This window comes from Meriones unguiculatus, chromosome 2 (assembly GCF_030254825.1).
Source record: "Meriones unguiculatus strain TT.TT164.6M chromosome 2, Bangor_MerUng_6.1, whole genome shotgun sequence".
Taxonomy (NCBI): domain Eukaryota; kingdom Metazoa; phylum Chordata; class Mammalia; order Rodentia; family Muridae; genus Meriones; species Meriones unguiculatus.
The window spans coordinates 137,558,346-137,571,482 of NC_083350.1; the positions used below are offsets into that span (position 1 = coordinate 137,558,346).

Genomic DNA, 13,137 nt, shown 5'->3' on the forward strand with positions numbered 1-13,137 from the left:
TTTTTCTAGGGTTTTTAAGTGAGCCATTAGGGTGCTTGAATGAGCTGTCTCGAATTTCTTCTTGAAGGCACTTAGTGCTATGAACTTTCCTCTTAGCACTGCTTTCATTGTGTCCCACAAGTTCCGGTATGTTGTGTCTTCATTTTCATTGAGTTCTAGAAAGACTTTAATTTCTTTCTTTATTTCTTCCCTGACCCAGCTGTCATTTAGTAACAAGTTGTTCAGTTTCCATGTGTGTGTAGGCTTTTTGTTATTTCTGTTATTGTTGAGGTCCAGCTTTATTCCATGGTGATCAGACAAGATACATGGGATTATTTCAATCTTCTTGTATCTGTTGAGGCTTGCTTTGTGACCCACTATATGGTCTATTTTGGAGAAGGTTCCATGAGGTGCTGAGAAGAAGGTAAATTCTTTTGTGTTTGGGTGTAAAGTTCTGTAAATGTCTGTTAGGTCCATTTGATTCATGACCTCTGTCAGAGACATTGTTTCTTTGTTTAATTTCTGTTTTGTTGACCTGTCCTTTGTTGAGAGTGGGGTGTTGAAGTCTCCCACTATTAATGTGTGGGGATCTATATGTGCTTTAAATTTTATCAATGTTTCTTTCACAAATGTGGGTGCCCTTGTATTTGGGGCATAGACGTTCAGGATTGTGATGTCTTCCTGGTGGAATTTTCCCTTGATGAGTATGAAGTGTCCTTCCCCATCTCTTTTGATTAATTTTGGTTGAAAGTCTATTTTATCAGATATTAGAATGGCTACTCCTGCTTGCTTCTTGGGTCCGTTTGCTTGGAAAGTCGTCTTCCAACCCTTTACCCTCAGGTAATGTCTATCTTTGTGTCTTAGGTGTGTTTCTTGTATGCAACAGATTGCTGAGTTTTGTTTACGTATCCATTCTGTTAATCTGTGTCTTTTTATTGGAGAGTTGAGTCCATTGATGTTGAGAGAGATTAATGACCAGTGGCTGTTAGATCTCTTGATTTTGATGTTGGCTGTGGTCATCAGGTTGTGTGCTTGGTTGCTTTTTGTTTTACTGAAGTGAGGTTATTTATTTCCTGTGTTTTCTTGAATGTAGCTAGCTTTCTTGGGTTGTATTTTCCCTTCCAGTGTCTTCTGTAATGCTGGATTTGTTTGTAGGTATTGTTGAAATTTGTTTTTGTCATTGAATATCTTGTTTTCTCCATCTATGAGGACTGAGAGTTTTGCGGGGTATAGTAGCCTGGGCTGACATCTGTATTCTCTTAGGGTCTGCATGATATCCGTCCAGGCCCTTCTGGCTTTCATAGTCTCTGTTGAAAAGTCAGGTGTGATTCTAATGGGTTTGCCATTATATGTTACTTGGCCTTTTTCCCTTGCAGCTTTTAGTATTTTTTCTTTGTTCTGTATACTTACTGTTTTGATTATTATGTGGCGGGAGGATTTTCTTTTCTGGTCAAATTTGTTGGGTATTCTGTAGGCCTCATGTATTCTAATTGGCCTCTCCTTTAGCTTGGGGAAATTTTCTTCAATGATTTTGTTGAAAATATTTTCTGGGCCTTGGAGAAGGGAGTCTTCTTTTTCCTCTATACCTATTATTCTTAGGTTTTGTCTTTTCATATTGTCTTGCATTTCTTGGACGGTCTGTGTCAGGAATTTTTTGGATTTAACATTTTCTTTGACAGATACATCGATTTCTTCCATTGTATCTTCTACACCTGAGATTCTTTCTTCCATCTCTTGTAGTCTGTTGGTTATGCTTACCTCTGTAGTTCCTGTTTTCTTCCCTAGATTCTTCCTTTCCATTATTTCTTCCATTTGTGTTTTCTTTAATTTTTCCAATTCTATCTTCAGGTCTTGAGTTGTTTTGTTTACTTCCTTCACCTGTCTGATTGTACTTTCCTGTTTTTCTTTTAGTTCCTTCAACTCTGTTTCTATCATTTCATTCAGTGTTTTAAGCATTTCCTTTCTAAAGGCCATAAACTGTTTGGCTGCAGCTTCCTCTATTTCTTTACGGATGGAAATATTCTGTTTGAGTTTACCTTCCTCTATGTCTTTGCGAATCTTATTTGTTTCCTCTGTTATCATCTTCATGAGCATACTTGTTAGGTCATCTTCTTGGATTTCAGTTATGGTGGGGTATCCAGGGCTACTTGCCCCTGGGTAACTGGGTTCTGGAGATGCCATATTGCTCTGTCTTTTGTTGCTTGAGCTTTTACGCTGGCCTCTACCCATTGTGTTATCTTAGGTGTTTGGGGTTATTTTCTGGTGGTTCCTGGGGATCCTGTGGTGGAGAGAATCCCCTTTGCAGAAAGCTGGTTTTTCCTGAAGGATGTCTTCTCAGCTTTTTGGGTATAGTCCCTGGATGGCTGGTGTTTTTGCAGGAGTTGCTCACCTCAGGGATATAGACCTGAGTGGTAACTGTGGTCTTTGTTAGTCGAGAGGGTTCTCCTCTCACCCAGGGAAGTCCTGAGGGCAGCTGCCCTGTTTCTGGGTTTCTTGTTGCAAATTTAATGATCAGCTGCTGTGACCCAGTTGGACATCAGGTACGCCTCAACTGTTTGTGCTTGTGTCTGGAGCACAGCTGAGTGCTGGCGCCTCGGCCCCACTAGACTGCTAGACTTTTTCTAGGGAAGGATTGGGTGATTTAGGTCAGTACAGTTTCCTTCCTTCCCTGTGGATTCTCTGGAGACATGGACTCCCAGTGTCTTTTTTTGCCCTGGTGCACACTGCTCAGTGTCCACCAGCTGGCTGGCTGCAGAAACTGCCTGTGCCTGGAGCACAGCTGTGTGATGGCGGCTCAGTCTCTGCCAGCTGTCTGGTGCGCAGAAACTGCCTGTGTCTGCCTTTGCGACTTTTGGGAGCCTAAGTGCCTCCCTAAGCTGGGTAATTTTCCGGGCACCTTTTCAGGTTGGGGGTGAGCTGAGTGCTCTGAGATCAGACCCGCCGTTTCTATCTCTGGTGGCGAATCAGGCGCGCAGGCAGGCAGAGCTCTGTGCCGGAACCTGGCTCCTGGGGTGCCCGTGGAACCCGTCCGAGTCTTTTCCAGGGGATGTCTGGGTGACCTAAGGCCGGTCCCAATCGTTTCCTGTACCCTGGGGTTATCTCTCAACTGAAAATTCCAGTCTCTGATACTGTGGTGCCCACGGTTCAGTCTGGGACCATGACCAGAGACACTGGCTTGTGGCTCTGGGCTGGAGCTGGGGCTGGCGGCCGGCAGCCAAGCGTCCAGCAGAACCGGGATCTCTTCCGCAGTTTAGCCGGGTGAGTTAAAAGCTGATTGAATCCTCCACCGTGGGGTATCCTCTCACCTGGGAAACACAACGACTGTGTTTTATGGCCGAGAGTTCTGATTGCTGGTCACTGTGCTGATCCTGCTGTGCTGCTGCTCAGAATGAGAGTCCTCCCGGCTCCGCCATCTTGCCCCTCCCCGCTCATTGTATTTTTATCATGACTAAGACAAAGATTCAATCTTATTACACATTAACTTGCTTATTATTTTACTGAATTAAATAAATGTTTCTAGTGAATCAATCACATTTACCTCTTCCTCCTCCTCTCTCCTCCTCCTCCTCCTCCTCTTCTTCTTTAACCAGAAGTGGGGTAAAACAGGGCTGCCTGCATATCACATGTTCTAAGCTTTTAATATAGGCTAGTATACAGAAAGCATGTGTTATTATGAAGTACTGCATATTGTGCATACTTTTGTGTCGTGTACTCTCATGTGCTGGCTCACACCAGCACTGCCACAGACAGGCGGGCCACGCATTGCTCTGGAGAGACAGTGCAGCGTCCATGGCAATCGTCAGCGAGGATTTTAGCCCCACTGTCCTGGGAGATTGCTGCTGCAGATGTGGTCCATTGGCCCGAGTTTGTTACGTGGCTCATGGAAGTTTATAAGGGTCTTTGTCGGGAGGTTCTGAGCAGCAGCGCCATCTTCTACACCAGTGGTTCTCAACCTTCCCAGTGCGGCAACCCTTTTACGCAGTTCCTCATGTAGTGGTGACCCCCAACCATAAAGTGATTCCACTGCTTCTGTATGACCATGATTTCGCTATGGTTAGGAATCATCTCTGTGTTTTCCAATTGTATTAGGTGACCCCTGTAAAACAGTCACTCATCCCCCACCGAAAGGGGGCAGAGCCCATAGGTTGAGAAGTACTGTTCTGCATTAACATCCTGTGGTCTTTCTCCAGATGAGACCGAGTATGAATACAGCGGGAGTGAGGAGGAAGAGGAAGAGAACGACTCTGGGGAACCCAGGTATGAGGGAGGCTAGGCCTTCCAACTCCCACACTGTGGATCGGGTTTGCTCACAATGCACTCTTCTTTTGATTTATTGGTCTGTTGTTAAGAATGTACCAGGATTTAACGTTTGGCCCGCATGCAAACTCATTAACGCATGAAACTTTCCCTAGGCTGACTCTCACAAAAAAAATGTGGAAATCAGCATATTCTCTATCCTGTCCTCCAAGATGTACGGCCTGTATTCATGACCTTGTTTCCTCACACGTGGGAGGGAAATACAGATACAGAGTGGGAAGGAAGCAATTATCTGGCTAAGGCAGCCACTGAAAGTATTTAAAATTGTGACTTTGGGGAGAGCTAAGTGACATTTTCAAATTGGAGTCATTTAGCTTGCTTGTTATGTAGTCCCTCTGAGAAGCATTTTCAGATGGCCACTGTTCCTGTCATGTGCCTTAACATATCACACAGACCAATCCAGGAGGAGGTGATTCTAGAAAAGCAAATTATGCTCTAGATGTGAGCCCTGATAGGAACTTTCAGGTCACTCCTGTCATCCCCGAGGAACCCAGTGCTCCTTAATCGCCATTGTCTCCCCATTTAGAGATTTACTTGGTTTTGAACCCAACTTTCTTTCCATCTATATTCTGGGTAATGGAGACTGGTGTTCTGTGGTGCTGGGATTTCTCTGTGGATTGTAGTTCTGTGCATTCCATGGACCATTCACTGTTAATTGTGGAGGAAATGCAGAAAGACCACTAGGTATTATGGGTCTGTGCCCTCCAGCCATCTTGGGTATCCAACCCTCCTGTTGCAGTGGAAGGACCAGCTGCTATATCACTGACACAGAGTGTGCTGTTCTTCAGAGGGATGATGCTGCAGGGATAAACCAGGCACCACATTTTCCTCTCCCTTCCTTCCTTCCTTCCTTCCTTCCTTCCTTTGTATGTGGACCTGAATGTGTGTGTGTGTGTGTGTGTGTGTGTGTGTGTGTGTGTGTTGGGGGGGGAATAGCACATGTGTGTACGCATGTTAAAGCTGTCCCGGTTTCCTGTGTTGTTGCTGAGACAAAACACTAACCAAAAGGAGCTTGGGGAAGACAAGGCTTATTCCATCTTGCCATTGTAGTACATCACAGAGGGAACACAAAGCAGAAAGCTAGAAGCAGGAACTGAAGCAGAGACCGTGGAGAAATGTTGGTTCCAGGCTTGCTCCCTATGGCGTACTTTCTTATACAACCTAGGACCACCTGCCCCCTGTGGGCATTAATCCGCACAGACATGCCTACTGGTCTGTCTAATAATGGCAATTCTTAGCTGAGGTTCCCTCTTCCCAGGTGACCCTAATTTGTGTGAGGCTGGCAAAGTCTAACCAGTATAAGAGTTAAAAGACAACTTCGGTTATCATTCATCAAGTGCAATCTTATTTATTAGATAAAATTATATACATATATATTTTTATTGAAAATGAATTTTTCATACATTATATTTTGATTGTGGTTTTTTGCTCTCTCAACTCCTTTCAGATCCTCCCCATCCACCCAACTTTCTCTCTCTGTCTCTCAAACAGGTAAACAATACCAACAATCAAACCAGAATAAAAAGAAAAAAGCACAAGAAACATATACACAAAAAAAACCATAAAAGCTGAAAATCAGAAATCAGAAACTATAATATACAAGCAAAAGGCTACTAAAAAAAAAAAGAAAAAGAAAAGAAAAAAAGAAAGCCAAAACAAAGCAAAGCAATTGAGACAAGTCTACAAGAGTACCAAAGTACTGTTGACTACAACTTTGTGTTTTGAAACAGTCTCTTGCTGGCCCAGCACTCACTGAGTAGACCAGCTTTGAGGACCCCTCTCTTCCACCTTCCAGTACTGAGGTTACGAGCCTTTGCTACCACACTCAGCAATTTTTACGAGTTCTGAAGGTCAAATTGAGTTCTCACACTTGCACGGCAGATGCTTACCTGACTAAGCCCTCTCTCCAGCCTCCTGTTCTCTTGAGCCAGCAGGTCTAAACCTCTGGGTCTCACCAGGTATTTACATTATGCTTCATAACAGTAGCAAAATTAAAGTTATGAAGTAGCAACGAAATAACTTTATACTTGGGGTCACCGCAACACGAGAAACTGTATTAAAGGGTCGCAGCATTAGGAAGGTCGAGAATCTCTCTTAAGCCAACTCACACCTGACAAGCTCAGCTTTTGCTAACCCACCAGGAGATGTGGGGACCAAGCTCCCGGGGGCCATTGGCTTTTCTCTCTTCTCTGTCACATTTCTGAAGGTTAAAGAGCGACAGAGAACTCTTCCCTTTTGTCAGAACGTGTTAGCTGCCCCCACGTTAGCTGAATAAGGACAGCGGCTGTCAACCAGTGGCATGCAAAGTGAACCTCCTCGAGAGGAAAGGACCCTATCCTCTGCTCACAGAGAAGCCACTCATCCTGCTCCTAGAGCACGTGGCTTGGCAGCCCTCTCACTGTTCTTTGAAGAACTGAGAAACCTAAAAATTCTAAGACTCTCTGTGTGTCGGGGATCACTTGGTAAGCCGCCAGCTGTAATTATAACATGTCATTATATCACGGGGAAGGTTATGTGCCAAGTACCATTTTTTTTTTTGAACAGGTTCACATTAGCCCTCAGGAAATTCTAAAAGTTAGAAGAAGACAATGTTTTTCTCATTTTAGACACAGGACAACAGCTCAGGGGTGTCGCCAGGTCACGCACAGCGTCAGTAATTGAGTCATTAACACAACTGAGGTCTCCTGGTGTTAGTTTCAGCATCAGTTAAGACTAAAGGGATAGCCTCGTGTGCATGTGACATCAGGTCCCCAACCTCGTCACCTTTGCTCATGGCATGTGACTTGTGCATACAAGCCCCCACCATCCAGACGTTGTTTTACAGTTTTAGACAAAGGCAGCAGGTTGTAGAGGGGGCTCACATAGACTTTTGAGCTGCCCATGAGGTGGCCTCAGGGAAACCCTTGATCACGTCTATAGCAGCATCTTATATAGATTCCAACAACACTCCGAACCAAACTGATAACACTTGTCAAGTGCCAGCAACCTGCTCCCCACCACCCCACAACCCTCATTCCATGTCTTGTCACCACTGTCAGCCAGCAGCTCAAATGAAACTAAAAGTTATCCCTCAGCCTGCACCATAGAGCTTTCCACAGGCATCATTGATTCTGTCCCCAAATGCTTCTCTGAGGCTCACCCCCCAAAGTTAACTTGGCGGGTCAAGTTTCCGCTGTGAAACGTTCTGGCGTCATTTACCCTCCTATACCTTGCAGACTACAGTCACTGTGAGGTCAGTGGAGCTGCCAGCGTTCTGACCGATCCGACAGCCTTGTGTTCACTGCTCCCGTGTCTGCGTGCTGCCCTGATTGCCTGTCTCTGGCCATTCGGTGCTACCTTCCTTCTCAGCCTCTGCCCCTGAAGGACGGGCCAGAGTGCAGTTCTAGGACAAGGCCAGCCTGTTTCTACGGAGGACTCTAAACTCGCTTTCCCCTTTCCCTGGAGGAACCTTCCTTCCATCCACTCTCACCTCCTTGGAGGGGCGCTTCTGGCAACCTCACTTAGAATAAGAATCCCAATCCTCATCTCGGGGCCTTGCCACTGTAAATTTTAAACTCTTTGCCCTTTCAAACTACCATCTTTCTCTTCTCTATTGATATTTGGTATTTTGTAGTTTGCAATAATTTCCCTGTCTGTCTCTCTCACAAGAAAGTAACTCCAGAGAATTTGTTAATCTGTTACGGGGTTTTCTGGATACTTATCAACTCAGAGGAAAGAGCTCAGTGGAGAGAGACGGTTCTAGCAGGAGTTACTTGACAAAGCAGAGTAAACACTCTGGAGTGGGCCGTTCTGTTCTGTTTCTAGTGGGTTTTGGTTTGTGGGTTTTAAAGAAGTTCTTAGGGATCTTTCCGAGGTAGATGGGGCTAAGTGTGCTTTCTTATTCTCAGATTACTGTGAACCAAGTCTTCCTTTAGGGTTTGTGGGGTGGTGGGGAGCAGGTTTTTTAGAGGATTTCCATAATCCTCTAAAAAAAACCCTTGGGGGTGGGGTGTCAAAACCATAATGTAAATGTCATTCTACTGATGGGTGGGAAAAGCCCCTGGCCCCTAAAGTTTGGAGATTGCCATAAATCTATCAGCAGCCTCAGGGGCATTTAACCACAATGGGACCAAGGTGGGAGGGCACTGTGACAAGCCTGCTCATGATCATGATGAAGATATTGGGGAGTGGTTGTGTGAATTTTGGAGGGAGAGCATGTTCATGTCAGAACACACACACGTGTGTGTGTGTGTGTGTGTGTGTGTGTGTGTGTGTGTGTAGCTGTAGGTGGGACAGATGTCCTTCAGAAGTCCACCTTTCTTTTTGAGTCAAGGTCTCTCATTGACCTGGGCCTTGTACAGCAGCTGGCAAATGAACCTCGGGAATCCACCTGTCTCCATCTCCCCAGCTCTGGGTTATAAATGCATGCCAGTTCTCCCAGCACTGAGTGTGCACTCTGGAGATCACACTCTGGCACTCGAGTGTGTGGGGCAAACTCACCAAGTGAGCTCTCTCCACAATCCAAGCTATGGTGGTTTTGGTTACCTTATATCTAGTTCCTTTTGGAAACTGTTCCGCATCCATGATTGGAATGCTTGTAGCGTCTGTCAGTTAAGAAGTGAGGGTGATTCAGGAAAACTGGGGCCTGTGTTCCCCAGTAGCCCATCAGATCAAACAGACAAGAACAGGACGTTAGCTGCCTTTCAGAATGCCCTCCTCTGAGCTCCAAGGCCCATTTCTATTTTCTACCTAATATCTAGCTGGTGCTACTGCTCTACAGCCTGTGCCAGTATCTGCAGTATAGAGAAATGAAGAAGTATGTGCTCAGCAAGTTTATTTCAGATAGAAGCCTTCACAAACATTTAAGGAGGCTAGGTTTAAAAAAAAAAATCAAAACCCATGAGAGCCACCTTCCATCTCCCTGATATATGGCAATGGAAAACCAGAGATCATGACTGTCAGCTGGTCACCTGCAGTTAGATTGGCATTAGCATCCCGGGACTACAAGAGATATCAGTACAGTTTATGTCCTCTACACACACACACACACACACACACACACACACACACACACACGGGGGGGGGGCTTAAACATACCATGTTAGACATAATATAGGCACCAGTTGTGCCTAGAACCAGGCCCTTCAATACTGGTGCATTGGGTCGAGCCCTGGACACCCTGGGCGGTGCAAACATGTCCCCGAGATCTTGGTTCTTCGCCAGCCTTGTCTTTAGCCTTGTCCCTCCTAGTTCGCATCTTCCCCCGAGCAGCATGACCTCTGCCTACTGGGACTCAGAGCAAGCTGTCAAGGGGTGCATGTGCATCCTGTGAACAGGGTAGGACCCTTTTGTTGCTCTGCGTGTCTGTGTGTGTGTGTGTGTGTGCGTGTGTGTGTGCCTGTATATGTGTATGTACATGTGTTTGTGTTGTGTTACGTTGTGTGTGTATGTATACATGTGTGCACAGGATGCATGTGTCTAGAAGTCAGAGAGCAACCTCTGCTGTTGTCCTTACCTTCCACCTTAGAGGAAACAGAATCTCTTGTTGTTGATGACTGTGGACACCAGGCTTGCTGGCCTCCCAACATCTGGCATCCTCCTGTCTCTGCCTCTCATCTTCCCAAAGCAATGCAGTATTACAGACACATCTGCTACTGGACCCAGCTTTGAGGAGTGGGGGCGGGGGCTCTGGGGATCGGTACCCAGGCTCATGCTTACATAGCAAGGACTTTAACCACTGAGCCATCTCCCCTGCTCCTGCTATCTACTCTTATATATGGAGAGATAAGGTTGCTGGGCTCAGGGCTTGCACACTCATTAAAGTCTTAAGCAAATCTTTGCCATGCACAAGGGATGTTGTTGTGTGGACAAGCCTAGAGAAGGGTGTGACATTCCTTTAGGGATGGGGAGAGCACAACACTGCTTTCTCACATCCTCCACCCAGGACCCACAGTTGCAATGGCCCTCATCGTAGGTGGGACTCTCACGTTCTTTCCTGTCCACAGCTCCATTCTGAACCTACCAGGGGAGTCAACACTGCGAAGAGACTTCCTGAGACTGCAGCTGGCCAACAAGGAGCGCTCAGAGGCCCTGCGGCGACAACAGCTGGAGCAACAGCAGCGGGAGAACGAGGAACACAAGCGGCAGCTGCTGGCTGAGCGCCAGAAGCGCATCGAGGAACAGAAGGAGCAGAGGAGGAGGCTGGAGGAGGTGAGTATCACAGAGGCACCACAGCCACCTCGGGGGCGGGGCACCGCCTGCTTGGCGCACATGCTCTTTGAAAAAAAAAAAAGACTTCCCTCCCTCTCAGAATGGAGACAAGGCTTCCATCCCTCCACTCACCTACCCCTCTTTCCTTGACCATCTTACTAAGATAGCATCCCCCTACCCCTTAGCCTGTTCTGATGCTTGTCTCTATTTACATGGTTCTGACCAACTTCAACCATTATATGGTTTCAGCTCCCCATTGGAAAGGACGCTGTCTGTGAAGACACAGGCATCTTTTCTTCTCTGGTCTTCTCTAGTGCCTCAAATAGCATGTAACACACAACAGACACCTTGGGAATATTTGTGGAATGAGTAAATTAACATGCAAATTGGTGAGGCAAGGATTAAAGTGAAAGATAAGCATTAACTAAACCATAGTGAACAGGCAGATAATCAAATGCCAAGTAAGTAAAAGCTGGCCCTGCATCTTGATTCCCTTCTGACACCCGCAGCCATGTTCTTTGAGCATCCTTCCTGCCCAGGACGCATGCTGCAGCTGGCAGGCAAGACCCGCTCCGGTCATCTAGATGGGAAACCACATCTCGGACCATGGGTTCTCCGATTTCCTGTCCCACACCAGGTTCACACCCATGCGAACTACAAATCTTTGCTTAAGCCTCCTTCCTGGAACTTTATCAACATTTCCAAGCACTCCTTCTTCTTCCAGATAAATGAATCCTCTGGGTGAGGAGGGAACTAAGATTTCTCAGCTATTGGGAAATTTGGGAAGTAAATGAAAGGGTTCCTAACTGTACGAGAGCAGGGTGGTAAATGTCATAGGTCTCTCCAATTCCCGCCTTGCTCATGAGTTTCCTGATTATGCTTTTTAAGATGGCCCAATAGAAAATAAGAGGTTAAGGGCTTGAGGTTCAGCTCACTTTTCAAAGGGCCTACAATGGTGCAGATTTCCTCATTCAAATCCATGAGGACATAGGGGCCCTCCTCAGTAAATCCTAGCAGCCTCAATAAGACCCTAGCACATTATCTTCAGACCATCAACAATAATCCTCTATGTTTACAATCAATTTATTTTTGAGTGATTTCTATGTGCACGCATCAGGGCAGGGAGTTGCTTATAGGTGGACTACTGTATATCATTTTCTCACATGAAGTGTGTGTTTTGTTCTTATTTTCATTTTTCTTTTTTCAATTTTTTTTATCCCATGCTAGGAGATACCTGAGGTTTCTTTATCTTACTTTACCAACTGACTAAGTGATCCTTTTTAGTGATTGTGACGCACTGGCCACATGACACTTAACAAGGAGGACAATGAGGAGTAACTATGAGCAAATGATATATGTATATAAAATGCTATAATGAAAGCCATTATTTTGGCTGTAGTTTTTTTTTTTTTTTTTTTTTTTTTTTGAGACAGGATTTCTCTTTTTAACCTTGGCCATCCTAGACTCTATTTGTAGGCCAGGTTGGTCTTGAACTCACAGAGACCTCTGCCTCTGCCTCTGCCTCTGCCTCTGCCTCTGCCTCTGCCTCTGCCTCTGCCTCTGCCTCTGCCTCTGCCTCTGCCTCTGCCTCTGCCTCTGCCTCTGCCTCTGCCTCTGCCTCTGCTGGTACTGGGATCACAGGTGTGTTCTACCACACCCAGCCTGTGTGTGGCGTTTAAAATTAAAATTAAAAGGAAATGAAATGGCAAACACAGAGGACAGTGGAGTGAGGATGGAAGGTTACTGCTAAGTAAGTTTGCATGCTGGCCTCTCAGATCCCAGTGTCCATGTGAGTGTTCTCTAAGATAGCAAGGGTGAGTCAGAGCCTCAAACTCTGATGTTCAGCAGTGGACTTTGAGACTTCTGTGGGCAGCAATCAGGACAGAAGGTTCCTTCCAGTCTGTGAGTAAGCTTAGGACACTCGGCATAAGGGATGCCCATCACGTGAGAAGTGTAAAGTCCACCTGCTATCTTCTTCGCTGTGGTAGGGCATGGGTAAGCGTGCCTGTTCAGGACAGAAGTGAAGGTACAGAGATGACCTTTGGCTACCCTGCTGTACAGGTCCTGGCAGCTGTACTATCCCTGCCTTCAACCTGCCCAGGTCATCCCTGGCTCTTATACTGACCCCGGCCAAGGGTCACAGTTTCCTTTAATCTCTCAGACTTCGGGAACACTCTGACTCTGCTCTTTGGACTTAAGACCTCCTCCTGCTGGGCAGATCAAACCCTTTGCTGAGCTGCTCCCTGAGTACTACTGTTCGTCCTGCTTTTTTTGGAGTGTCATTTCCCAGGCGCCTACTTCCTGGGATCTCACAATCCCTACTACTTTGGCTCTACTTGGCTACTGGCTCATTGGCTTCAGGTTAATGGCACTTACCATGGAGCCCTAGAAAATCCACACTATCAAAATCATGAGCCTTTAAGAGTCACAAGATTCGGACATGTGGAGAACATATGCGCCCTTGAATACTTTTTGAAATTATTGTTCGTGTATATGTGCTAATGTTCATATGGATGTTCATATGAAGATGCACATGCTCATGTGTGCATGTGCTTGTGTGTGTGCATGTATGGACAAGTCAGAAGTGAACCTCAAGTAGCATTCTTCAGGTGTTGTTCTTTTTCTTGTGATAGGTTTTCTTACTGGCCTGAC

At 45.9% G+C, this 13,137-nt stretch overlaps 1 protein-coding gene across 7 annotated transcripts in view; it reads left to right on the top strand.

Moving 5' to 3' along the window:
* Positions 1-13,137, top strand: part of Tnik (TRAF2 and NCK interacting kinase) — a 427,262-nt gene that overhangs the window by 326,549 nt on the left and 87,576 nt on the right. For all 7 annotated transcript variants that reach the window (XM_060378161.1, XM_060378162.1, XM_060378163.1 and 4 more), the window contains exons 11-12: positions 4,170-4,236; positions 10,281-10,485. In XM_060378161.1, coding sequence (XP_060234144.1) covers positions 4,170-4,236; positions 10,281-10,485 — 272 coding nt within the window. The remainder of the gene's footprint in view (positions 1-4,169; positions 4,237-10,280; positions 10,486-13,137) is intronic.